At 38.9% G+C, this 27,382-nt stretch overlaps 1 protein-coding gene and 1 pseudogene across 3 annotated transcripts in view; both read right to left on the bottom strand.

The window, feature by feature from the left end:
* P3H2 (prolyl 3-hydroxylase 2) overlaps nt 1-27,382 on the bottom strand; it is a 169,145-nt gene that overhangs the window by 9,093 nt on the left and 132,670 nt on the right. For 2 of the 3 annotated variants that reach the window (XM_077991166.1, XM_001092797.5), the window contains exons 4-13: nt 24,323-24,454; nt 22,940-23,082; nt 22,185-22,274; nt 20,274-20,314; nt 18,937-19,031; nt 10,024-10,151; nt 9,065-9,160; nt 8,377-8,527; nt 7,069-7,186; nt 5,979-6,054 (exon numbers count right to left, since the gene is read on the bottom strand). In XM_077991166.1, coding sequence (XP_077847292.1) covers nt 5,979-6,054; nt 7,069-7,186; nt 8,377-8,527; nt 9,065-9,160; nt 10,024-10,151; nt 18,937-19,031; nt 20,274-20,314; nt 22,185-22,274; nt 22,940-23,082; nt 24,323-24,454 — 1,070 coding nt within the window. Of the gene's footprint in view, nt 1-5,947; nt 6,055-7,068; nt 7,187-8,376; nt 8,528-9,064; nt 9,161-10,023; nt 10,152-18,936; nt 19,032-20,273; nt 20,315-22,184; nt 22,275-22,939; nt 23,083-24,322; nt 24,455-27,382 lie in introns of all 3 variants that reach the window. The other variant, XR_013413491.1, reaches the window with a different exon arrangement.
* LOC106997175 (S-methyl-5'-thioadenosine phosphorylase pseudogene) lies at nt 4,175-5,089 on the bottom strand (annotated as a pseudogene).

The raw sequence follows: 27,382 nt of genomic DNA, 5'->3' as shown, positions 1-27,382 counted from the left end.
TTGTCTTTGCTGGAATTGCTTTTCCTAAACAGCTTTATCAAGGCAACTTTTCTGATGTAAATCTAGAGAGTTCACAAGTTAGTGGTATCCTCAGTATCAATCTGATTCTGTTTTTCTGGAGAAGGAATTTGTACATTTCCACAAGAAACAGCAAAATAAGCGAAATGTAAAACATATGAAGTAAGATAGAAAAGCCACCTGAGTAAGTGGCCTTGGGATGTTTGAATTTCAGGTTTTCTGGGCTGCCCACTCCCTAGTGCTGGTCAGGACTCCCTCAAACACGCGTTTGCCAATGCTTCTATGTGATTACCAAGTCTTGGTAACATCTTTTAAGGTTAAAGAAAGGGTGTGGGGACAAATTAGTATTTTCTCTCTTCTGGAATTGAAAGTACTTTTAAACATGAATAACTTTGGGAAAGTTTAGGAAAAGAAGCTGTGAACTGCATGAGGCAGTTGGAATTGATTACAGATGTAGATTCACAAGGATCTCTAAGACCCATCTCATCACACAGCATACATCAACTGTTACATGTCAGGTATTTGGAGGAATAAACAAGTTTTAGTGAACCTGCTTCCATGTATGACATTGTTTCTACAGCAAAAATATGTTACGAAGTTTAGATAAATGATTATAAACATACTTTTGTAACACAGTCCCGTTTATACTGAATTTAATTTTTCATGAAACAAATGGAACTCATTAAATTTTATCTTCTTTGAACCTGCACAGAGAAACCAACATCCTTGAATTCCCAGGTCTCATAAACAAATGCTGCTATTGAAAAGAACCCATGTATCTTCCAAGTATACTAAGCATAATTTAAAATAATCCTTTTGCTTTCCGTCTAACTGATGATTGATTTAGAAAAGCATTTGTGCTGTAATAGTCTTTAATAAAAGTAAAATTTCAGCCACCTTTCAGATAATTATACAACTTCCAGATGTTTCCAAAGTAAAGGACTCAAAAGACTTTGCTTCCTTGTGTGGCCTCAAGTTATGCCATTTCTCTGCTCCATTTGTCCCTCCACAGTTAAAGGGAAACTAAAACAGAAAAATACCCATTTCTTGTTGTTGTTGTTGTTGTTGTTGTTGTTGTTACTGGTACTAGAATAAACTTCCTATGGGGAACGAATAAGAACTGGCTTGCATAAGAATTTTAGTTATCTACATTATTCCCTAAAATGGCATTGTATGCATTAATATGATGTATAACTCATTTGAGGAAATAAATGTTCTCAAACAGGAACTTTTGGGTTAAAATTTTTTTAAATCAGTTTTACCTATTTTAGGGGAGGCTAGATTCAGGGTTTTAAAAAATAGCTATAGACTTTAGTTAAAATTGTAGCACTCTAAAAGGAGAATATTATCTGCTTCCACATCTTTAAAAAGCAGAATTCCAGTTAACTTGACATTCAACAGTTAATGAAACAGGCATCCCCTGCTTTAAGCATTAAGCATTTCCAAATATGGCCACTAGATGGAGGAGAAGCAAAGAAATCTTTTCAACCACCTGTCTGACTTTCTTTGAAACTGCGAAATGCCAGGAGTTTTGTACCTCAGTTTCAGTGTTAGCAGAGGCTAGAAATAAAATGCTTCCTACACACAAGCTTTCCCAGAAGTGAAAAAAAAACTTCTGGATTTTAAACTCCAACACAGATTGTCAGTCCTGATTTAATTTATCAGATTATGGAGCATTAAATTACTCCCATATTAACATTTAAGCTTTTTACCCAAAAAGTGAGGCATCATGACTTTTTAAGATACATTACTGTATGAAGTTACATGAAATATTTTTTCTTAGTTATTACAATGTTTCTAGACAATTTTAACCAGAATCCTTATAGGAATCACCTTTAAACCCAGTAATACATACTTTTTGATATTATCTGCTTATACCACAGTACTGTCATGAATGACATATGTGTGTCATGAATGATACATGTTTCACTAATGAGAAAAGCATGTAAGCTAAGAGGGACAAGCATAAAATTCAAGAAAAGTTTAGAAATAGCTTCTATAATGCCAAAATTTTGAAGTTTATGACATATATGTCCTAACTACTTAGATTTTGTATGGTGGTAAAAGATACCTGGTTATCTATAATCTGCTTACTTCCTCAATTGGACATTTTTTTTTATTATACTTTTAAGTTCTGGGGTACCTGTGCAGAATGTGCGGGTTTGTTACATAGGTATACAGGTGCCATGGTGGTTTGCTGCACCCATCAACCCATCATCTACATTAGGTATTTCTCCTAATGCTATCCCCCTGACAGGCCCTGGTGTGTGATGTTCCCCTCCGCGTGCCCACATGGTCTCATTGTTCGACTCCCACTTATGGGTGAGAACATGTGGTGTTTGGTTTTCTGTTCCTGTGTTTGTTTGCTGAGAATGATGGTTTCCAGCTTCATCCATGTCCCTGAAAAGGACATGGACTCTGTTGCAGGAAGTCAGAGACCCCGAACGGAGGGACCAGCGTCAAAATCGAGAGAATGAACAAGCCTTCATCGCCATGGTACATTTAAATAAAAAGAAAGGGAGAGATGTTGCGGGAAGTCAGGGACCCCAAACGGCGAGGGACCAGCTGAAGCCGTGGCAGAAGAACAAAAATTGTGAAGATTTCATGGACATTTATTAGTTCCCCAAATTAATACTTTTATAATTTCTTATGCCTATCTTTACTGTAATCTCAGAACATAAACTGTGAAGATTTCATGGACACTTATCACTTCCCCAGTCGATACCCTTGTGTTTTCCTATGCCTGTCTTTACTTTAATCTCTTAATCCTGTCATCTTCTTCATAAACTGAGGAGGATGAATGTAGCCTCAGGACTGTGTAATTGTGTCAACTGCACAAATTGTTTGTAGAGCATGTGTGTTTGAACAATATGAAATCTGGGCATCTTAAAAAAAAGAACAGGATAACAGTGATGTTCAGGGAACAAGAGAGGTAACTTTGAACTGGCTGCCGGTGAGCCGGATGGAACAGAGCTATATTCCTCCTCTTTCAAAAGCAAATAGGAGAAATATCACTGAATTCCTTTTCTCAGCAAGGAACATCCCTGAGAAAGAGAATGCGCCCTGAGGGTAGGCCTATAAATGGCCCCTTTAGAAGGCGTGCCGTCTTTTATGGTCGAAGCCAAAGGAATGAAATAAGCCCCGGTCTCCGGTAGCACTCCCAGGCTTATTAGGACGAGGAAAATTCCCGCCTAATAAATTGTGGTCAGACAGGTTGTCTGCTCTCAAACCCTGTTTTCTGATACGATGTTATCAATGACAATGCGTGCCCGAAACTTCATTAGAAATTTTAATTTCACCTCATCCGGTGGTCCTGTGATCTCGCCCTGCCTCCCTTTGCTTTGTGATATTTTATTACCTTGTGAAGTATGTGATCTCTGTGACCCACACCCTATTCGTGCCCTCCCTCCCCTTTTGAAAATCACTTAGAAAAACTTGCTGGTTTTACGGCTTGGGGAACATCATGGATCCTGCCAACATGTGATGTCTCCCCTGGACACCCAGCTTTAAATTTCTCTCTCTTGTGCTCTTTCCCTTTATTTCTCAACCCAGCCGAGACACTTAGGAAATAGTAAAGAACCCACGTTAAACATCGGGAGTGGGTTCTCCTGATAGAACTCATCCTTTTTTATGGCTGCATAGTATTCCATGGTGTACATGTGCCACATTTTCTTTATCCAGTCTATCATTGATAAGCATTTGGGTTGGTTCCAAGTCTTTGCTATTGTGAACAGTGCTGCAATAAACATCCATGTGCATGTGTCTTTATAGTAGAATGATTTATAACCCTTTGGGTATATACCCAGTAATGGGATTGCTGGGTCAAATGGTATTTCTGGTTCTAGATCCTTGAGGAATCGCCACACTGTCTTCCACAACGTCCACAATGGTTGAACTAATTTACACTTCCACCAACAGTGGAAAAGAATTCCTATTTCTCCACATCCTCTCCAGCATCTGTTGTTTCCTGCCTTTTAATGATCACAATTCTAAACTGGCATGAGATGGTATCTCATTGTGGTTTTGATTTGCATTTCTCTAATGACCAGCGATGATGAGCTTTTTTTCATATGTTTGTTTGTTGGCCACATAAATGTCTTCTTTTGAGAAGTGTCTGTTCATATCCTTCTCCCACTCTTTGATGGGGTTGTTTGCTTTCTTCTTGTAAATTTGTTAAAGTTCTTTGTAGATTCTGGACATTAGCCCTTTGTCAGATGGATAGATTGCAAAAATTTTAAAACAGAAAACTGGGCTATATTCTTCAGGCTCTAGAGGGTTTTTGACCATTCCATGGACCCTACTGAGGTATGGTAGTGAGCAGTAAACTTTTGGCTTTACTAGCATTTTCTTTCAGGGTCTTTAAGTCCTGGTCCACCAGAACTACTTCCTTGTACTCCTTCCACCAGTCATAATCTGTCACCATGGCGATATTCGCATACCAAATTCCAGCCTCCCTAGCAAGGGCTGCCTCTGGAACTGTAGGCATGTTGATAGCATCCACCCCCAGGTGCAGAACACGAAGCTTTCTGCCCAAGAGCTAAAACAAAGTCCCTCAGTTGTGACCATTGTCCCCTTTGAATGGCACCAGAGTCCTAGCTTCTTAGCCATCTCTATAAGAACCTCTCTCATTTGGGGGCAAAATGGCTTGGCTATTGGAATATGGCACAGTCCTCTGGCACAAGAATGACTTCCATCATAGAAGGACTGAGGTCTCAAAGAGGTCCTGTCAATGAACTGATCAATTACGACAATATCGCCAGGTTGAATCTCCTCCCTCAAGAAGCCACAAGCTGTGGTCCCTATGACATGAGTACAGCCCTCTTCCTTCAAAGCCCAGATGTTCGCCTGGTAGCTGACCTTGGAAGGCATGATGGTGTGCTGCCTCCCATGCCTTGCAAGGAGGACACAATCAACACTTTTTTATCTTCCCCAAAATTAAGGCATCAGATGGCTTGCCAAATGAAGTATCCACATATTTTTCAGTTCTTCCTTCTAAAATTTCTGGATCATCCAGACCTGTTCCACCAATTATTACAATCTTCATGGCGGTGGTGGTGGTGCTTGAGGCCATGTCTGCACGGGAAAGGAAGCTGCAGTGGGTGAGCACTCGGCATTAAGGGAACGAAGTGGGCCAGAGAGCGGCAGCTGTTGAAAATATGTTTTTCTACCATTGTGTATGCTCTTTGGCTTACAGACCAAAGGATGCTAACTATATGGTCTTTAAGTAGGCTTCTTTCCAAAGGCATGGGTTTGCTTAGGAAGATGGTGGTTAAATTGAACTTTTGATTTACTCTTCATTTACATATTTTTGTGTGTGTGTGTGTGTGTACACCAATTTTCAGGTATAGGTTTATTACATACAGTCACAATCATATATCTATGCATATATATATGCGTGTGTGTGTGTGTGTGTGTGTATGGCCATGTCTGCATGGGAAAGGAAGCTAAAGTGGGCATATATATACACACATACACCTATAGGTATATATACACACGCATACATACACACATATATGATAATTTTTGTAACTAGATATTTGAAGGCCAATGTTCAGTCCAAGTATGTAGAACACCGGGTTACTTGAAAGACACCTTGTAGAATCATTTGACTTATTCTAGACTTGGGTGACTTAGGAACTGATGTTCTTATGTTTCCATCAGATTACTTGACAAATAATTAGAAGATCTAGGTTTTGGTTCCAAGTCTAACACTAACTGGCTATACAATCATGATAAAATGCTTAATATCTCAATTCTTTAACTTACTCATCTTTACAATGTACTAGATTTTTATGGCTACTTCTAACAGTTTATGATCTATACATTTGCTGAGACTCTCTTAACCTCTTGAAATCTTGAGCTCAGAAGTATTTGAAATCCAATGGTCTGTAAGTCCTTAGAAAAATGGCAATACTGAGCTAAAAAATACTAAATAAGTATGCAAGAATAGGTTTACTTACAGTCACAGTCTTAGCATCCATCTCGGTGAATATGAATTCTCCTCCTTCAAAGTCATCATTCATGTATAGGAGAGCACTAGAAGAATGAAGAGAAAACCATTTATCTTATTATATGCTTATGATAACATGGTCATAGAATACTGAAGACTGGTGATGTACTGTCCAGCCTCCATTAGTAAGTTTCCTTTGAACTAGACATTGATATAATTGGCCCTCCAAACTCTTAAAGAGAAGATCAGATAGAATTTGGGTTATACCTCTGAAGAGGTTACTTATTCCACCTTTATTAAAATTGTAATCATATTTCAAAGCTTGTCTCATATTTCACTTCCTCCACAGAAAACCTAACTAGTTTTAATTTAATCTAGCCCTCTGAACCTGCCCACCTATTTACAACTCTTCCTCCCTTATATAACTCTAAAGGATGTTTTTTTTGTTTGTTTGTTTTGTTGTTGTTGTTGTTGTTATTGTTTTTCTCCTTCACTTGCTGGAGAGTTCCTTGTGGCCCAGCCACGCCTTGCAGATAGCGGGCACTTAATAAATGTTTTGGAATAGAGTACAGTGTAGTAACGATGAACACATGGTGATTATAACTCCTGATTCCTTACACACTGAAATATCTCTCAGTAGGTTAGGACATTCTTTTCTCCTGAGTTTCTAGTGTCTTATTTATAAAATGCAGACATTGTTCTTCTTGGGTGTGAATAGATACGTGATGTGATAAAGTCCTTATGTAGGCCAAGACTCCATGCCCTTGTATTCTGACTGAAATACACATACCACAAGGAATATGTTCCAGGGAGAACAGGAATTTAAAAAAAAAACAAACAAACAAACATAAAATTTACTTTTCATATTAAAACAAAATGGACATTTTGTGAAATGGGATGCAAACTGTGCACAATTTTTAAGATAAAAGTGAGATGATAATGCCACTTATTGGTTATGGCAGCTGCTTCAGAAGATTATTTGAGAATTTCTGCCTCGGAGAAATGAACACGACATCAAGCAAAACAGAGCACCTTTCCAGTTTTCATTGTTTGAAAACTGTTAGGTAAAAGCTTTGTTTTGAAGCAGGTTCTAGCTATACCTATAGTCTCGAAATGTGTAAGCAGGAGGCTCTTTCCAGCATTCATTGGCCTCTGGATCCAACAAACAGTTGTCAGCGTGGATGGGATGACTGAGGTCATTTCTTCTATCCTGCTGACCTGCCAGAAAAGGGAATAGGGAAGAACAAGAAATGAAGTACAGCAACTTCCACCAAAGTGACTGACAATCTCTCTTCTCCCAGTGCTGATGATCTTTGCAAATGGGGGGAGGCGGACAACAGGAAAGAACAGATAAAAGAACAGTGGACCAGTAGTTGAGTCTCTGGTTTGGTTCTGGTGTGAAGTGGATGTGAAACCTTGAGCATGTCACACCTGTCTTTTCAGCTATAAAAGTTATTTCTGATATAAACATACATGAACAAATGCCATGCATTTCATGGGTTGTACTTCATGTAGGGCAGCAAAACAATGGGGAGCAAGTGAAAAATTAAAAAAAAAAAAAAAAAAGATTTAATTCAGCTATAACTTCCCAAGTGTAAAAGTCTACTCCTGTGACATCATTCTCCTCCTGCCGCCCAATTCAGGGGGGCATAAGACATAGAGGAGAAATAATGATGAGCAGGGACTGAGGAGGTCTCTGTCTTTTTAAGATTATTTCCTTTTTTTTTTTTTTTTTTTTTTTTGAGGCGGAGTCTCGCTCTGTTGCCCAGGCTGGAGTGCAGTGGCGCGATCTCGGCTCACTGCAAGCTCCGCCTCCCGGGTTCCCGCCATTCTCCTGCCTCAGCCTCCCGAGTAGCTGGGACTACAGGCGCCGCCACCACGCCCGGCTAATTTTTTTGTATTTTTAGTGGAGACAGGGTTTCATTGTGTTAGCCAGGATGGTCTCGATCTCCTGACCTCGTGATCCGCCCGTCTCGGCCTCCCAAAGTGCTGGGATTACAGGCTTGAGCCACCGCGCCCAGCCAAGATTATTTCTTTCAATCATCCCTTCATCTTCTATGCTTCCACTTAATGCTGGTAGACATCATGGTGACTGTGATTTCCATGTTCCTGATTCCTCAAAATGGCAAACCTACAGCAGAAGAGCATTTTTTTTTTTCAAGACTTCAGCAATTGAGGAAAATCGATTTGGAAGGGAAAATGTTCAGAATGAGGGTATTCTGGAACTTCAGAAAACCAAAATGAAGAAAAAGAGAGAAGCAGAATGAGAGTTCATAAGCTACTTTTGTTTTAGAAATCTAGAATTCATCTAAAATATTAATCTACCATGCTGTCGAGCTTTGTTTCACCTTGTTTCATTTCCCAATGTATTATGGGTAAAAGGGAACCATTTCAGACTGGAATCTCACCAGACAGGGCTGTTCGGCAGACCATGTGTGTATAGGAAAAATACAGAGTTGAGTTCAGCATAAAATAAGATTCTACAATCCTTCGAGCCTTTTCGCTGATGTCATAAAACAGACGAGCACTCTTCAGTGGGACTCGACCTTCATAACCAGACTAAAAAAACAAAGAATATGAGAAACAAATGGGTTCATTGGAGGATGTAAGAAAAACAGGCACTACATTGCATTGAGCCAACACAGAATTATCATGTCTGCATTGACTAATGGGAAGACTACTACATGTTTGTGGATTTCGGTTAGGACATTGTGCCATTGGAATAAACTTCCCAATAGCAGATGGAAAGCTAAAAGCTACTTGGTTCCTCTTCTCTTCTATTATAATATGTTCTACTATCCTCTCTAACAACGTTCCTGCAGTAGAGAATAATTACTTGTTTGAATATGTTTTCACTATTAGATCGTGATCTTACAAAGAAGGCTTGTATATTTTTTGTCAGGAAATCTAAAGTTTGATAAGTTGATGGCTGAATGGAGGAATGATTAAATACAATGAAGGTTCCATTTCACACTTGCTTTCTTCACTGTTCTGATAGGTACATATTTGAAACTTTTTTCTTTCCTATATCTGCCATTTACAGAAGCCTTAGGCTGACACTAAGGAATTCAAACACAAAAGAAGTTAAGACTTTACTTTGAGTGCTTTCAGGACAGTTGCACCTTCAAACTTTTCATTGGGTGTATGGGGTGAAGTTTTTCCTCTGTATCCATCACCAACAAGCATGATTCCCTGGAAGCAAATACAAGAAGATACTTCATCAATGATAACTATGAATTCATTGGGTCATTTTCTGCTTTGGTTGCCAGAAAGCTGAGAACTCTAGTCAGTGCTAAGAACCATCTCCATTTTTTTTTTTTTTGAGACGGAGTCTCGCTCTGCCGCCCAGGTTGGAGTACAGTGGCCGGATCTCAGCTCACTGCAAGCTCCGCCTCACAGGTTTACGCCATTCTCCTGCCTCAGTCTCCCGAGTAGCTGGGACTACAGGCGCCCGCCACCTCGCCCGGCTAGTTTTTTTTTTTATTTTTAGTAGAGACGAGGTTTCACCGTGTTAACCAGGATGGTCTCGATCTCCTGACCTCGTGATTCGCCCGTCTCGGCCTCCCAAAGTGCTGGGATTACAGGCTTGAGCCACCGCGCCCGGCCAGAACCATCTCCATTTTATTCCGAGATGCTGGTAACTATTTCTTTTAATTAAAAGAGACATCTTTATTTAATCTTCATTCTACATTTTTATTATCAAATACTATCACCTTTTATGGAAATAAAAAGAATGTAAATTACTGATATATTGGCTAATTCTTAATTAAAATAAAAGGATTTATCCAGCAACTTTATATGATGGGCAAGGACCTTGCTAGATGGCTGTTGGCCTAGGAAATACGCCAGTAGCTATTCCAGATCCCACCTGGGAGAACTAAAATAATCCCAACCCGAAGGCTATAAAAGTTCCTCAAAAATAATTTATGTCTTTCTCCGAAAGAAAGCAATATCTCAGGGCTTTTTCCTCGGCTCCAGATGAGACCAGGACCAAAGCAGTTCCAGCTTCTTGGCAGACCAGTGCAGTGAGCTCCCCTCCTTCTCCCGGTCCTCACAGTGGCCACACTGTGGAGCTCCCGGCACTGTTCTTCCGACAGGACATTATCCAGGAGAACCCGCTGAGTCCCATTCAGCTGCTCTGAGTTGTAGACGAATGTGATGTTTTCATAGAGCAGAGGACCACCTAAAGGAACAGAGCACATTGTCTTCCCTGTTACCTCTGTCCCCAGAAAGGAAGCACAGAATACCAAATAGCTTTCAATGTGCAATTCGAGTGAGTTCGTTTCCTCATGAATATTTAGAAATGCAAAGACAAATTGTGAATTAGGGAGCTTGATAAACACAATATAGATTCAGGAGAGAGGCAGATGTCTGACTATCAGGTTTCCTCATAATGTCATAATAATATTACATGTGTACATTATTTGGGGAGAGAGAGAACTATTTTTGCGTTTGTTTCTAATGCTGATCCCAAAAAGTCAACTGGGCATCTCATGGGACTCTCTTCTGAGAAAGCCCACCCTTGTTCACAGTCCCTCATTCATACCTCTGTCACAACACCATAGATTGCATGTTTGGGTCCCCAGGTATAACATGCACACCTCAGTTTCACTGGTGTCTAGAGCAACACCTTCACCAGGTAATTCAGGTAGTCACACCCAAGTCAGGAGTCACTTGACGACTCCTCAGTCTTCTTCCCACCACATAACTGACCCTAGGTTGTCTTGCTTTTGGAGTGTTTTTCTCTGTTCTCTAGGCAAAATCTTCACGTTTCTATTTCCGCACAGGAGGGTTTCCTTTAGGCACCTACTGTCTTCCCAGAGAGAGACCACAAGTTTATAACATTAGCTCCAGATAGGCTCTTCAGAGGGTGATGCTTTTGGATCACATTTTAGGTTGTGAAATTACAAAATCCAGACCTGACAAAGTCCTTCTCTCATAGAGTAGGACTGAAGGACACAGCCTGTGATAGAGAGGAAATCTCCTGATGTAGCATAGTGCAGACATTTTGAACCAGAAAATCGAACAGAAAAGAAAACACTGCTTCTAACCATTTAGCATACTCCCAAGGGGCCTGATGCATGCTTGTCCATAGCAACAGCTCAAGATAAGGACAGCAGGGGTAGGGAAGGCACAATTCCCTGCCACCCCAGGTCTAGCAAAGGTCACCAACACGTTGGCCTAAAACACTTCTGTTGGAGGAAGAAGAGACAATTGAAATTGATGTCTACTTTATCTCTATAAAATAGATTAGTCAGCCTAGGGAAGAGCACTAGCTAAATGTTTATTAGTCTAGCTAGGATAAAAGACTCACTACAGCCCATGATTAATGGAATATTAAAAGAATGAGGCAGTGTTTCTCAATCTGGAGTAACGTTCATTTCTCTGTTAAAGCAAAAGTTCCCTAAGGAGCTCCAGTGCTGACAAATTATTTTTACTCTAATTTTACTTCTATATATGCAATCATAAAACTATGTACGCATTATTTATTTTAGTAGTTTCATACAGTACCCAAACCAACTTACAAGACTAAATAAAAGCAAGACCATAAAATGAACTAAATTCCAATCAACAAATGAAATGGTGAATGTTATTTCTCTGAAAATAAAAAGCTACTTTCCACATGAATATTCTACTCACTGATCTGGTCTGGGTTCTTTTGAGCCAGGATTCCTTATAGTACTGTTGGTGTGTAATTACTATTCTACCACTACGTTTCTCTAGTTAAACTACTACACAATTTTAATGTACCATGATTAATTTTGGCCTTTGTATCAGTCCATTTTCTTGCTGCTGATAAAGACACACCCGAGAGTGGGTAATTATAAAGCAAAAGAGGTTTAATGGACTCACAGTTCCACATCTGGGGAGACCTCACAATCATGGCGGAAGGCAAAGAAGGAGAAAGTCATGTCTCACATGGTGGCAGGCAAGAGAGCTTGTGCAGGGAAACTCCCATTTATAAAACTATCAGAACTAGTGAGACTTATTCACTACCAGGAGAACAAACCACCCCCATGATTCAATTATCCCCACCTGGCCCTGCACTTGACCTGTGGGGATTATTACAATTCAAGGTGAGATTTGGGTGGGGACACAGCCAAACCATATCAGCTTTCACCTGAGCCTAATACATTATTTATAAGTTCATCGTATTTCATTTATTTCTAGTCTTTAATCACTGAAGTGTTATTAATTGGTATCAATATGACCATAACTGTGCCCACTGAACTATGGAATCCCATGATACCACCTGGCTAGAAGTTGATCCCTTATGTAACCCCTAATTGCTTCTCTTAATTTTTGAAAATTGTCATCAAAATTTATAAATATGGAATTTTTGGAACCCAAGAATATATCCATAAGCCCCCTGTTTCAGTATCACATCTTTTAATTGAATAGAAAAATATGCTTTGCTACAATTCACTATTTCTCAAATTTTGTTTCATTGAAAGTTCTGGGAAAGTACTGGGTTAAATAAAATATAAGAGGATGTCTCAGAACTTTTAATATGTGAACAGCCTTATTAATGTTCTAAACAGTGATATAATATGCAGCAGTTTTTAGCCTTAATTGAATACAACGCTCTCCCTCCCTGACTCCCCCAACTTCCTTCCTGTAGCAGAGACTTTACGATGGACTGCAATGATCATTGCCTGCCGACATTCATACAGCTGTGCAATTTGCTTCCCACAAGTGCAAGTAGAACCTGGAACTTACTTCTAAGCAGCAGAATATGACAAAAGTGATTAGGTGTCATTTCTGTGACTACGTTACATAAGATTGCAACTTCTATCTTGCTAATAGACTCAGTCTCTTGCCTTCTCCACTGGCAGGCTGTGAAGCGAGTGGTCATACTGGAGAGGATCACATGTCAAGAAATAGAGGGCATCCTCCAGCCAACAACCAACTAGAAACTAACAGGCCATAGTCCAACAACTTTTTAGGAACTGAATTCTGTTATCTAACTTGGAAGAAGATCCTCCCCAGTCAAGCCTCAGAAGAGACCTCAGCCCTGGTCAACAGCTTGACTGAAACCGGTGAGAGAGCCTGCAGCCAAGGACACAGTTACATTCTCTGCAGACTCTTACCCCACAGAAACTATGAGATAATAAATGGATATTTTCATAAGCTGCTATATTTTTGTTATTTTTTTCACAACAATAAAATAGTAGTCTTTAAAAAATTTATTTGACAAGGTCTCACTGTCACTCAGGCTGGAGTGCAGTGGCACCATCATCATGGCTCACTGCAGCCTTGACCTCCTGTCCTCAAGTGATCCTCCCACCTCAGACTCCCAAGTAGCTGGAACTGCAGGCACATGCCACCATGCCTAGTTTTTTGTGTTTTTTTGTTTGTTTGTTTTTGTTTTGTTTTGTTTTGTTTTGTTTTCAGGGTCTTGTTATGTTGCCCAAGCTGGTCTCCAACTCCTGGACTCAAGCCATCCTCCCTCCTCAGCCTCCCAAAGTGCTGGGATTAGAGGCATGAGCCACCACGCCCAGCCAAGTAGTCTTTTAAAAATCCCCCCAAAACATCTTAGCATGGAAGGCAATTTGGAAAAGGCTGCTCTAATCTATGTAGCTGATTAAGATTTGTAGTCAAATTGAGATAGGCCTTCCCTCGAATATTTGGAAAAGTGAACTGTATATTCCATTCCAATTTAGAAATATAAAAAGAAATGTTCCTTCAACAAGAAAGATGAGATACTTGTAGATTCACTGAAAAGCATTTGCTAATATAAAACTAAAATATAAATGAAAGACAGATGAGAGATCTAGTGAATTAAGTTGGTTTATACTTTGCCAAGTTTTTCTCTTTTTCTACATTGAAGGTGTATTATTTTAAACATAATTAGCTTATTTTCAAAATATGATTTTGAAAGTTAGCAAAACTAAAATATTTAGGAAAATGTCTATCAGTCTTAAGCTCCATTATAAGTATATATTATCATTACTATCATTATTGTTGAATTAACAAGCTACACTTGGAATACTGTAATAAGTTCTGACTGAGACACCTTAATAAGCATAGAGCCTTAAGAGAAGGCTACTGGGAAATAGACAATTCTCCTAGCATTTCATAAGTAACATGCAAAGATCAAGTGAAGGAAGAATTTCCACATGGAGTCTTAAATATCTGAATTTTGGGTTCCAGGAGAATCTGCATTAGAAATCTGCCTTTCATGTAGCTAACGTAATCATTAATATTAGTAAGTATAGAATTTTACACAGATATTTCCCACACGTACATTTAACAAAAATGACCCCCTACCCATCCAGTAACCAAAAGGAAAAAAAAGATAAATGAAACCCTATCATTCAACAGACAAGTCAACCAGCCTACATACGACTAGTAGCACACCAGACAGAGGAAAACATGAAAATAAAAATTAAAATGTAGTCCAGTAAATTGTGGTTTCTGGGGCCTCATTTGATGGCTTCAGCCAATTCTTAACCACAGTCCAAGAAGATTGAGTCAAACAACTTAATTCTTCTCTCATTCATAAAGTATGTGCCTGGCTCTGACTCTCTGGTTGCAACAAAAAGGGATCATCTAAGAAAGTACTCCCTTGTACTCCCTGTCTGGCTCATGGCAAGAAGAATCACATTATCAGAAATTCGATAGTGTCATACAAAGCATGATGGGGTAGGCAGGCTAACAAGCCCTTATATGAATTCAGCCTTTCACAGTTTAAGAAAAAAAAAAAAAAAAAGGCCAGACACGGTGGTTCACACCTGTAATCCTAGCACTTTGAGAGGCTGAGGCGGGCAGATTGCCTGAGCTCAGGAGTTCGAGACCAGCCTGTGCAACACAGTGAAACCCTATCTCTACTAAAATACAAAAAAAATTTGCCAGGCATGGTGGTACGTGCCTATAATCCCAGCTACTCAGGAGGCTGACGCAGGAGAATCACTTTGACCCGGGATGCGGAGGTTGCAGTGAGCCAAGATCACCCCCACTGCACTCCAGCTTGGGCAACAGAGCGAGGCTCTGACTCTTAAAAAAATAAATAAATAAATAAATGAACTTTTTATGTTCACCATCTTAAAACAGTTACTATCCTTCTTTCATAGATAAAAATCATGGGGCCCGGAGAAATAGAGTCACTAGATCTTCATCACCATGGAGCATATCAGACTAAGATAATCCCAGAAACTAAGCTTCCCGATTCCAGGTTTATTCAACATTGTTTCTACTATCCCTCTACTGACTTTGGAATCATATCCATCACAACCTTTAAAAATCTGGTGGGTGGGCTGAGCATGGTGGCTCAGGTCTGTAATCCCAGCATTTTGAAAGCCCGAGCCAGGTGGATCAGCTGAGGTCGGGAGTTCGAGACCAGCCTGATCAAGATGGTGAAACCCCGTCTCTACTTAAAAAATAAAAATAAAAAAATTAGCCGGGCATGGTGGCATGCACCTGTAATCCCAGCTACTCGGGAGGCTGAGGCAGGAGAATCACTTGAACCCAGGAGGCAGAGGTTGCAGTGAGCTGAGATCACGTCACTGTACTCCAGTCTGAGTGACAGAGTGAGACTCTGTCTCAGAAACATAAAATAAAATACAATACAATAAAATAAAATAAAATAAAATAAAATAAATCTGGTGAGTGAAAGGAGAATGGACAAGTGACAGCAATGTTTTTTAGTGACTTACCATATCACGCATGTTTCATGGACTGAAGCCACTGTGGGATGTAAATAGCCCTGAGTCACCCCATCGTAATGCTTAGGAGCTGTCCAGTAGGAATAATACTAAATACTAAACACTATTAGGCATCCAGAGTAGATGACGATCTCTTTGGGGAAGATGAGAAAAGCTGAAGTATACTTTATTCTGCAACACATGCCTCCCTGACATCCCATTTTAGTGAAATTAAGATATGAAAATGTTGCTGAGCGCAGTGGCTCATGCCTGTAATCCCAGCACTTTCGGAGGCTGAGGCGGGAGGATAATGAGGTCATGAGTTCGAGACCAGCCTGGCCAATATGGTGAAACCTTGTCTCTACTAAAAACACAAAAATTAGTCTGGTGTGGTGGCCCACGCTTGTAGTCCCAGCTACTCAGGAGGCTGAGACAGAAGAATTGCTTCAACCCTGGAGGCAGACATTGCACTGAGCCAAGATCATGCCACTGTACTCCAGCCTGGGGGACAGAGCAAGACTCCATCTCAAAAAAAAAAAGATATGAAAGTGTTTTCTGGTTGGAAACTTTGTCTCTATCTGCAATTGTTCTTAATTTAGATCCTAATTAGGTATCTGATGACTGGACAACAGGCTTTTTAGTGGTGATATAATAAGAAATATGCTGGTCTTTATCGCTTGTTTCTGGCACAGAACTCCTAAATCCCTTGGAATTTCCCAAGGGATAAGAGTGTCCATTTTTACTCATAATGAGATCCTTTTAATCACACTTAAGCTTATGCCGATGAGGTGAATTAGGGTAGGGACCCTGAAAAGACTCAGAATGGGGCTGGTCACCAGAAAGACCAAGTGATTAGGAAAGTGAAACCTTTAGCCCCACCCACAGGCCTCTGGGAAAGGAGTTTGGGGCCTGCAGATCAAGCTCTATAAAAACTCTTGAACAACAAGATTTGATGAGCTTCTAGGTTGCTGAGCACGCGGAGATGCTGGGAGGCTGGTTTGCCCACGGAGGGCATGGAAGCTCCTCCTCCCATCCCCCCATACCTTGCCCTATGTACCTCTTCATCTAGCTGTTCATCTGCATCCTTTGTGAGAAACCAGTAAACACAGGAGTTCCCCTGAGTTCTGTGAGATGCTCTAGCAAATTAACCTAACCCAAAGTCAGGATCACGGGAACACTGGTTTGTAGCTGGTCAACAAGAGGTTGGTCAGAAGTACAGGTAACATCTTTTTTTTTTTTTTTTTTTTTTTTTTTTTGAGACGGAGTCTCGCTCTGCCGCCCAGGCTGGAGTGCAGTGGCCGGATCTCAGCTCACTGCAAGCTCCACCTCCCGGGTTCCCGCCTCAGCCTCCCCAGTAGCTGGGACTACAGGCGCCCGCCACCTCGCCCGGCTAGTTTTTTGTATTTTTTTAGTAGAGACGGGGTTTCACCATGTTAGCCAGGATGGTCTCGATCTCCCGACCTCGTGATCCGCCCGTCTCGGCCTCCCAAAGTGCTGGGATTACAGGCTTGAGCCACCGCGCCCGGCCAGAAGTACAGGTAACATCTTATACTTGCAATAGGCATCTGAAATGGGAGTAGTCTTGTGGGCTAAGCCCTTAACCTGTGGGATCTGACACTATTTCCAGAGAGTGTCAGAACTGAATTGGATTATCTCACACTCAGTTGCTATCCACTGGAGAATTACTGGTGCGTGTGGGTGAAACCTCACACATACCTGGCCACAGAAGTATTTTGTATTGAATATGAGAGTGTGGTAGGCAAAAAAGTTTGTTTGTTTTTCCTTCAGACCAGTAGTTTCCCAGAAAACATTCCATCCTACAATCCATTAGCCACTTCGATCTAGACAATTCTGTAGAAGTGGTAGATTTGGGTAGCCCAATTAATCATGATCCTTCTCCATCACATGTAGTCTTCTGTCCTGCTCTTCTATTAACCTTCCAGCCAGTTGCTGGACACCAGATTCCCTGGTAGCCAGGGGGAAAAAAAATGCTTTGAAATCTGGCAACTGTCCTGGAGTTTCCCAAACATTTACAGCAATGTGTTGGCTTATTGGCATGAACTTCCTGGGTGATTTCTCAGCCTAAAAGGCAACATGAACTCTGGCTGACCATGAACTCTCTGGCATTTGTAAAACAGCCTGGGCTTTGTGGCTGCAAACTGAGGTCCAGGTCAGATTAAATGAGCATATTATCCTGTTTACTGCTTCAAACTGACTTGGAAGCTAAGGAAGGAAAGGGATGGGAAATGTGAGAGTTGTAGGGAGCCAAAAGTTTTCAAATCAGAGGAATGTGCTGACAAGGTCTCCTGGGGAAAGAAGTACTGTACTTCTTCCCAATGCAGCATTTTGAAAGCCTCTTGTTGTCTTGCAATTATTTAATCAATAGGTGATACATTTTTGTTACTACACAATTCTGTTTCATGCAGGAGGTAAAGAAGAGAAAATGGGATTTTGGGTCAAAGGTCTGGGTTCAAGTGCCTGTTCTGAGCTTCTGAGACTTTCGAGAAGTCACTAACTCTTCCTACATGAGATGCTGTTTAATATTAAAACAGTGTGCAAATAAATAAATTGTGTGCAAATTTGCTGGGAAATCATAAAACGTATAGAAATAATAATTGTTAAGAATTACTACTGCTGTTAGCATTACTATTGCTAATAGTTTTTATTAATCTAACAATGCTTGGCTCTACTTAAAAACTGTTTTCGGCAACATTCCACCTGTGTCCCCACTAATTTTCATCTTACATAAGTAGGCACATAATGTTCCCTTGCTTCATCTCTGTGCCTTTGCTCAGTTTCTTTTAACCACTAGAATGGTTCCCTCTACATCCATGCATCCTACTACATTCTGCTTTCTCTGAAGGCCCTGCTCAGATCTACGTGTTTCAAGCATCTAAGGTTAACTAATCTAATATCCCATGTGGCTGGTCTCCTCTCCAAGTTCCTCTGATATACAGTCTGTCCCACACTACCTAGCTCTTACTGACTGTGTAACAGAAGTAAGCCATAGGAAATTGCTAAGCCTCCGGTATTCTGAGAATGGTGATGACCATGCAAGATTCCTTGGGAAACAGACCAGGGAGTGAATTTGGAGGCTTTTTTTCTTTCTTTCTTTCTTTTGGAAACCTACGATAATAATACACAAATCTAAGACATTCTTTTTCTTTTTGTAATCTTGCTTTCAGACTACTAGGGAGTGTAGTAGTTTAGTCCTATTCTTTATTTTCTAGAGAAAGTGGGTTCTTCCTTGATCTGGAAAAGAACTGGTCAAGCCCCATCTTCCCCTTCCCCTCCTTTATAGAGTAAAAGCCCACAGCTACTTACCTTCTCTTAGGTCTCGATCTATCTTGGGTGATAACTTTTTTCCCATTGACAATCCGTGAACTTCTGCTCCCTCTACATTGACACCTGAAGGGACCCTGCGCATTCAAAAAATTTAAAATGGCAATTTGTCATTGAAAAACGATGCTCAAAGGCAAAGAATACTTTACCCAGGTAGTCTATGACTCTATATTGTGTATTTTGTTGTACACAAGTTCACCCATCTTTTAAAGTCAAATTAAATGTCACTGCCTCTATGAAGTTCTCTATTTCCTCAGTGAGTTTGCCTTATTTCACTCCTCTAAATCTTCTTAGCAACCTTTATTACAATTAATTGTATTCATAATGTAACCCTTTTCAGATTAGTCGCTAATCTCAAGTAGGAAAAATTTATCATGCGCATCTTTATAATGCTCAGAGTGTCCAATGGGGCCTGGAACATGGAGTGCATCATTGAACACTTGTTGGATTGAAATCAATTATGTCATAATGTAGTAGTTCTTGACTATTGTGAGAAAGAAGACTCAGGTTTGTCATTTGCAAATGCACAAATGATAGCAGGCTGTCCTTTATATATGTAAAAATCAAACAAATCCAAATGTGTATATACATTCTTGGATCTCTTGAGGTTATCTTATGCCACCGAAGGATTGAGTTTTTGAAGCCTAGTGAAAGACCTCAAGATTCTAAGAAGCAGATCTGGATCTGTCCTTCCTTTGTGATGAGACTCTAAGCAGGTTGCTTGCTTTGTCAGGACCTCAGTTTCCCAATTTGAAAATCAATAAGCTGGACCATGTGATCTCAAGCAGGTGTTTCTAACCTTCTGAGTTTCAGTTCTTTAAAAGATGTAAATTGACTTTTGTCACCTTAAATAATGAGCTTTCTTGATTTCTGATTCAGTTAGTGACACCTAATATTTTAGCTTGCAGTGTAACTTTCTGAACTTCATTATTTCAAGTAAATACGGTAAGGGAATTCACCATCAAAAAACCCATTTCATAGTTTTTTCTGTTAATAAATCAAAAACAATATCCAATCTTCTCAGATTTGGAATCATGGAATGTTAGCACATAGAGATTGCCTGATTTAACTCTTTTTTTTCTGGAAGGAAGAAAAAAAAAAAAAACATGAGACCCAGAAAGCAGAAGATATATTACCTAAGGTTACAAAAATGTGGCAGGAAGAGCTGGGACCCGGCTGCAGAACTCCTAACTCACAGCTTACAATTATTTTACTATATCCCCTTGCCTATTTCATAGAGCTACATTTCTCTATGATAGGTTATGATACTAAGTATTTCTCTTCATAAAAAAAACAGTTTGTATTCTGAATGGACTTACCGATTCTCATCCTGTCGTCCTCCATACCTGATCCAATAATTCTGTTTTGAATCAATTAAAAAAAAATGCAGGAATTTTGTCACTAAAACATCACTTACAGAATTAAGGTAAAATAAAATATGCACAAAACATTCAAAAGATCTATAATTTAGGAATTTTGTATATTGTGTAAAGATACAATATATTTATATTTTATAGATTAATGCAAAAGAAGGCTAAAGTTAGTGGAGATTTGGCAAGGACAAAATGAAATACAAATCAATGTTTTAAATAGTATGGAATTAGCCTAGATATCCATCCTTTTGTCCAAGAAAGTGACTTGGAATTTGGTGGCAGAAAAACATTTCAAAGAGTATTCAGTTCAACTTCTTTATGTTTTCTGAATAAAACAAACAAACAAAATCCAGCCTGAATAATCATCTGCATATATCATGAAATTAGTAAACAACATATTCTAAGGTCTCTTGGATAACACAATTTTTAAAGAATAATAAGTAAGACCAGATATAAATATTAATATATTAGTAGGTGTTGTATTGGAAATAGTACATTAAAATTAACCCATTTTAAAAAGTGTGCCTATAAAAACATGACATAAGAAATGAAAAAAGGTTGTAAATGGACATATTATAAATAATTTTATAAATGTATTAACTTGTATATCATTTGAAGAACTTACATAGTAATCAATGGATAAATGAACAAACCCATGGCCAAATAATTAAAAGAAGAGGAAAAATAGTTAATACGTGAAAAGGTTTATTCTTGCTGGTCATCAAAAAATTATAAGTTAAAATGATGTATTATTTCATATATAATATATAAATAATAAAAGTGATTTTAAAATGTTATTTCTTACTGCTGATAAATTTGTGGTAAAATGGTACTTTTGTGCATTACTAGGATTCAAACGCCTGTTCAATCTGTTGTGAGGTATGAGACTTTAGAGGAGTCACTAAATCTTCCCACATGAGATAGTGTTAGTATTAAAATAGCGTGAAAATAAATAATTCCAAGAGAATTATTTATTCTCTTAGTAATCATATATGAGTATATATAATTGTAAATTAATAATAAATAATTTCTAAGAGAATTCTCTTAGAAAAGCAATTTAGTTTCAAGAAATTTAAAACCTTATATCCTTTGATGACAGAATAATTCCACTCTTAGGAATTTATTTTAAGGACATAGTTCAATAGAGAAAAATGCTTAATGCATTTCGTATAATTCAAAAATCAGAAATAATTCAAATGTTCAGCAGAAGAGTTCATTTATTTATTGTACATCAATTCTACCTATCTAAAATTCTAAATTCTACCTACTTTTTAGATACTAAAATGTATCTAAAAATACCTTTTAAAGTTATACAAATGTAGAAATTTCTTATGATATCTTCTTAAATAAAAATCAGAATACAGATCTCTTTATACCATAGCATATGTTTCTGCAAAAGATAAGTCTTCATATAGACGATGATTAGAAGACAACATGAAAAAATGGGGTGAAGTCAGCGTGATGGGTGGTAGGATTGTGACTGACAGTATTTTGAATTCTCTTTAATGTTTAGGTAATATACAAGCATTAAAAGAAAAACTAAAACACCACATCTGGAATTTAGGAAAATGAAACATTCCCGGGGCAAATGAGTTATACACAAAACACTTTTACCCAGTAGATTTGCTTTTGACTTTGGACCTCATTAACATGGAATGACAGATGTGGAAATCCATTAGTCTTTTAAAGTTCATCAGATATATTGAGTAAATATCTCCCACCCCTATTTTTACCTCAAGGAGGGCATTAAAATCTTAGCTTTTTGAAGTAAATGGCAAAAATGGAGGCAGGTAATAAAAACATAAAAAGAATTCCACTGAGTCATTATTTTAATAAACATTTCTTCTTTCCTCTTACCGGTTCAGTGTATGAAAACCCCAGACCTTCTGCAGCTGATTTGATCAGCTCAGATTCTAGCTTATGACGTTTCACAAACATTGTTAAATCCTAGAGAAAAATAAGTAAAGAAAGACAGGTAACATATAAATAAAGACAGGTAACATATCTGTTAAATAACAGGTAACAGATATGATAAATGTTCAGGTGGCAATATTTTCATTAGATAGTCACAAGTGAGCTAACAAATATTCAGAGTTGCAAGACATGGCCCCATCTCAACATACTTTCACTCGCTAGCATGTGTGAATAAAAATGTGCCTCCGGAGGCCGGGCGCGGTGGCTCAAGCCTGTAATCCCAGCACTTTGGGAGGCCGAGGCCGGCGGATCACAAGGTCAGGAGATCGAGACCACAGTGAAACCCCGTCTCTACTAAAAATACAAAAAATTAGCCGGACGCGGTGGCGGGCGCCTGTAGTCCTAGCTACTCAGGAGGCTGAGGCAGGAGAATGGCGTGAACCCAGGAGGCGGAGCTTGCAGTGAGCCGAGATTGCGCCACTGCACTCCAGCCTGGGCAACAGCGTGAGACTCCGTCTCAAAAAAAAAAAAAAAAAAAAAAAAAAAATGTGCCTCCGGCGTAAATAAAATTGGAAAGAACTGAGTTCTAGAACCTTTGCTAAATTGTTAGGTATCTTTAAGACCAGGGTTATATTTTTGTCACCTCTTCCCAGAACACATGCAGAATCAAGAATTTCTTTTCAAAACATTGGTCTCACCTCTCTGGCCTCAATGGATGCTGGGTCAATGCTATCATCCAGCAGACTCTCATAGTAATCCACATTGTCTAGGACATCCTCGTCATCTGGGTGGCACAGAAGATAGGCTTTGGCACATTCCAGGGCTTTCACATACTCACCAACTGAAAGACAAAGGAGTTGCAGCATTAGAGTCAGCTTAGGTCTGTCCAAAGGATTTTAAAGGGAGGCCATCAACATGTCTACAGAAGTCAACGTTAAACATGGATAAGAGGGAAGATAAATTGAGGCTCAGCAGAAAAAGCAGAAACAGTCACAGATAAAAGGAAAGACATTATTTCAGGTATTCAAAAGTTATTACCTTTGGTCTGCTTTGGTGCTAGTTGTTTTGCACAAATTATCAAGTTTTTATCTGAAGATGTTTGCTGATAACTTTTATTCTTTAACACAGATAAACAGAATTGTATGAGTTAATTCTGGTTTTTGTACTGAATTTGGGTTAAGTAAACATCCAGAAGATGACCTTTGCAACAGTAATGTACCATTTTGTACATAATGTATGAGTAATATAAGTGCTTTTAAAATGTTATTTTTCATGGCTGCAGTTTGTGATAAACTGGTACTTTAATGTAAAGTCCTTCATAGAGTCCCAGATGTTCTGCAGGAAGCCCCTCAAATCCCTCACTATACAATTAGAGCAAATCCAACAGTAGCAAACTACTAAAAGGAACTAACAAGGATGTTTCCAATATAAACTTTTCATTACAGAAATATTTAGCTATTACAAGGGAAATTGTAAATGTATGCTTTGTTTTGAAAAAGGTCACAACATTGGATTTCTTCTAATGGAAATTTACAATATATGTATGTGTGTGTATATATATATACACGTATGTATTTATATGTATGTATGTATTTATACACACATACACGCACGCGCACACACACATATATATACTCTGAGATGACCCTGATTTTTAAAAAGATTAATAAAAATTAAGCAACTCTCTCAACTTTGATTCACTGTTTATGACTTCAGCACATGATTCATTGTGTGCCATCAACACCAGGATAATAAATAATGTTTTGTTTTGGGGAAGGAAGAGGATTTTGCAAAGTTCTTTTTAAATTGAGTTAAGAAATATTAAGTCTAAAAAATCATGCAAAATGTCAATCTAGTATAATTTTCAGTAAATTATCACAGCATTACATTTTGTACTTTGCCCATTGGTGATTTCCCCTTCTGCTCTTCTTGTCCTGCAGCTCAGAAGAGAAGAAATGCATACATTCCTATTGCTTTGATAATAAACTGAAGAAGTCTGGATGCTAAATTACAAAAATGTGATGTCTGTAGTGACGAACCAAAACCCCCCAAGAAGTCTTCACGGATGGTCCATGCTTTACCTCGATAGTAGGCAAACTGTAGGTAATCATAGTGCAGAGGAAGAAAATTCTCAATGGGTGAGAGGCGGCCAGGGCGGGTGGCAAGTTCCCTCACACATTCATGCTGACAAACAAGCACCTGCATGTAGTGATCTGGAAGACAAGAGCCAATACATGTGTTCCTCCAGGCTGCTGAGTCCCCAAACGTCAACGTCACAGTCACAGTGACACAAGGCATTCCTCACCTCACCACACTCGGAGAGCAAAATTACTCTAATCCTCACTTCCGGACTGCAAAACCTTTTTACAAAGAAAGTAGTTGACTTGCCAAGGTCTCCTGATCAGTGATCACTAGAACGACAGCAGATTCCAAATCCTCTAGCTCACAGTCTGTTCTCTGTACCTCACTCTTCCCTTCCCATGCACACTCTTTATACCCCACAGTCCACTTTCCCCCACCTACACCCAGCTGAATGTCAGTTTTCATATTTAACAACTTTGGGGCCCCTCTTTGGATATCTTAGATGGTTCGAAGGGCCCTGGAAGTGGAAATGGAAGTTCAGATGCTAGTAAATGTTAAGGAACGGTTCGGAAAAAGAAACAACCATGGATGTGGGAAATCCAGGCTGAGAAGTGAAGCAAAAATGCTCTTTTTCTTTGTTAACATTTTCAAGCCAATTTGTCCTAAAGGAGAAATAAAAACTCTTTGTTTTTTTAGGCCTATTGGTCAGAAACCTATTCTACACAGTTATAAATTAGTCTATCGCCTAGACATTGTATATTCAAATATTAGGGATATTGTATATTCTTTACCAGAGACTGGTAAACTAGGGAGAAGGATGAAAGGAATTTAAATGAGCATTTTATTTCCTATTTCTCTTCACTCCCCTTTCTATCGCTCCCATTCTTCTTGCTGGACGGTCCTGAAGTGTTGGGGTTTGCATGCCCCCTTTGGCCCTGGACTCTATCTTATCAAAGCCTGAGATGAGGAAACACAAGTGGTGAATGTCCCAGAGAAGAAAATGCCTCCTACGTTTCATCTTGACTGATTTTTACAATGAAGATGGATGTATTTTCCAGAAAGAATAGTTCCTTCATGCCTGTGCTGAGTGTGTTCTTTTGAGGATGATGATGAAATCATTTGATCTCATAGCTGTGCAATTTAATTTACCACAACTGCCTTTTTTTCAAAAGGTTCCCTGTTTAGTCTGAGTTTGGCTTGGATCTTGATGATTTTGCAGAGGGACCCCAAAACACAACAGGAAGGAAATGTGCATTTTCTGGTGTGGGGCAATATGCCAGTTTTGCATAACTTGGCCAACTGAATGATTTATAGCACAGCTAATAGAATCCCTAAAGCCCACTGGTTATTAACCCCAGTCCAGGGGATGTGAAGGAAGAATGAGTTCTATTTATTTGATTAGCATGTTAGAAATAAATAACCAGCTGTTTTATTTCTTAAGAAAACAAAAACAAACAACCTTCAACTGTTTTCTCCTCCTCAACTTACCATTTGCATTTCTATTTACTTTCCAATACACATTCCTTTTAATTCCAAGTGACAAGCAAAAGGTAAAGGTGAAAGATACCCACCAAGAACTCAAAATCTGAATGGGAATATTTTTTCAAAGCGGATATAAATAGCAGCAAAACAGGAGTGACAAAAACATATCCTTTAGGGTTTCACAGCAGGGCTGGTAATAAATAACCGCATTCAGGAGCCATTTGTATTTTTCCCCAACTGTTAATGTCAAACTCTAAAATTCAAATATTCTGATTTTCTAATACATTTGCTATTTAAAAAGCCAGTTTTATTCCTAATTTAGGACAATTTTGAACCAGACAAGAATTTATATAGTGAGAACTGTCATATTACTTTTATTAGGTATATCCCTTGCCTTCTTTATATCTTAAATGACACTGTGCAATTAATATGTTTTTAATAAGTTTGAGTCTTAAAAATTAAAGAACCTGAGTTATGAGATCTCTATTCTTTTCCAGTTACCAACATGCTGTGGTGACCTTGAGCAAATCACTAAATGCTCATCTGTGGGAAATCGTCGGTCAATCTTCCTAAACCAGATCTAGGACATTGGCCAAAACTGTTCGGTGGCCATTGGTAGAAGCAGCTGTAGAGGCCAATGTGGGAGTAAACGCAGGATGCATATCCCACCACAACCACAACATAGTTAACTATAATAAAGGAAGAATCTGCCGTTTCCAAATACAAGATCAAGTGTAGAGAAATAGCAATTAAAAGGTGAACCACACATAAAACTGACATTCCAAAAATTTAGGCAACTGGATCTTGCAGAGATCCAAAAGAAAACAAAACTTTTGGGAAAATATCCTCAATAATTGAGATCGTTGTATTGAATTTAGGTGAACTGAGTTGATTTTGAGTAACTGGGTGCGACACAAATTGGTCATTTGACATATTAATTTTCAGTCTACTTCCTAGTCTAATTTTTGATAGCTATAACCTAATTGTCTCTATAAGAAACCTTAACAGTAATTCTTAACAATAATTCTAAACCTACATTCTCATAAACATGGAGTATTTAACCATTTTAATCCCTGCTATGCGATTGATGGCTATGTCATCTCCTTCCTTCCTTCATTCATTAATCAACCCATTCATTTAACCAGTATTTACTAAGTACCTACTACAGTCACTCTTCTTAGGCACTGAAGATTGAGCACTAAACAGGACAAGCCTTTAGCCAAGAGATAGAGGAAAACAACACTTTGAAGATCTGTAAGTGGAAATAAGCATAGCATATTTAAGGAATCAAAAAGCAAGAGGGAGTGTGAGAGGGAGAGAGAATGAATGAAAACATACACACGTGCCCAATCATGAAAGTTCTTATTAAAGAATTGGATTTTAGTAGAGATGGGGTTTCACCATGTTGGCCAGGCTGGTCTCAAACTCCTGACCTCAGGTGATCCACCTGCCTCGGAATCCCAAAGTGCTAGGATTACAGGCGTGAGCCACTGCTTCCAGATGAGTAGTGCTTTTTAGGAAGATTGGAAGCATTGGAAGTTGGGGAGAGTAAACTGATTGTATTCACTGGCATTTTA

The sequence above is a fragment of the Macaca mulatta genome, chromosome 2 (genome assembly GCF_049350105.2).
Source record: "Macaca mulatta isolate MMU2019108-1 chromosome 2, T2T-MMU8v2.0, whole genome shotgun sequence".
NCBI lineage: Eukaryota > Metazoa > Chordata > Mammalia > Primates > Cercopithecidae > Macaca > Macaca mulatta.
Note: the sequence above shows the minus strand (reverse complement) of the source record. Positions and strands in the feature narration are given on the sequence as shown.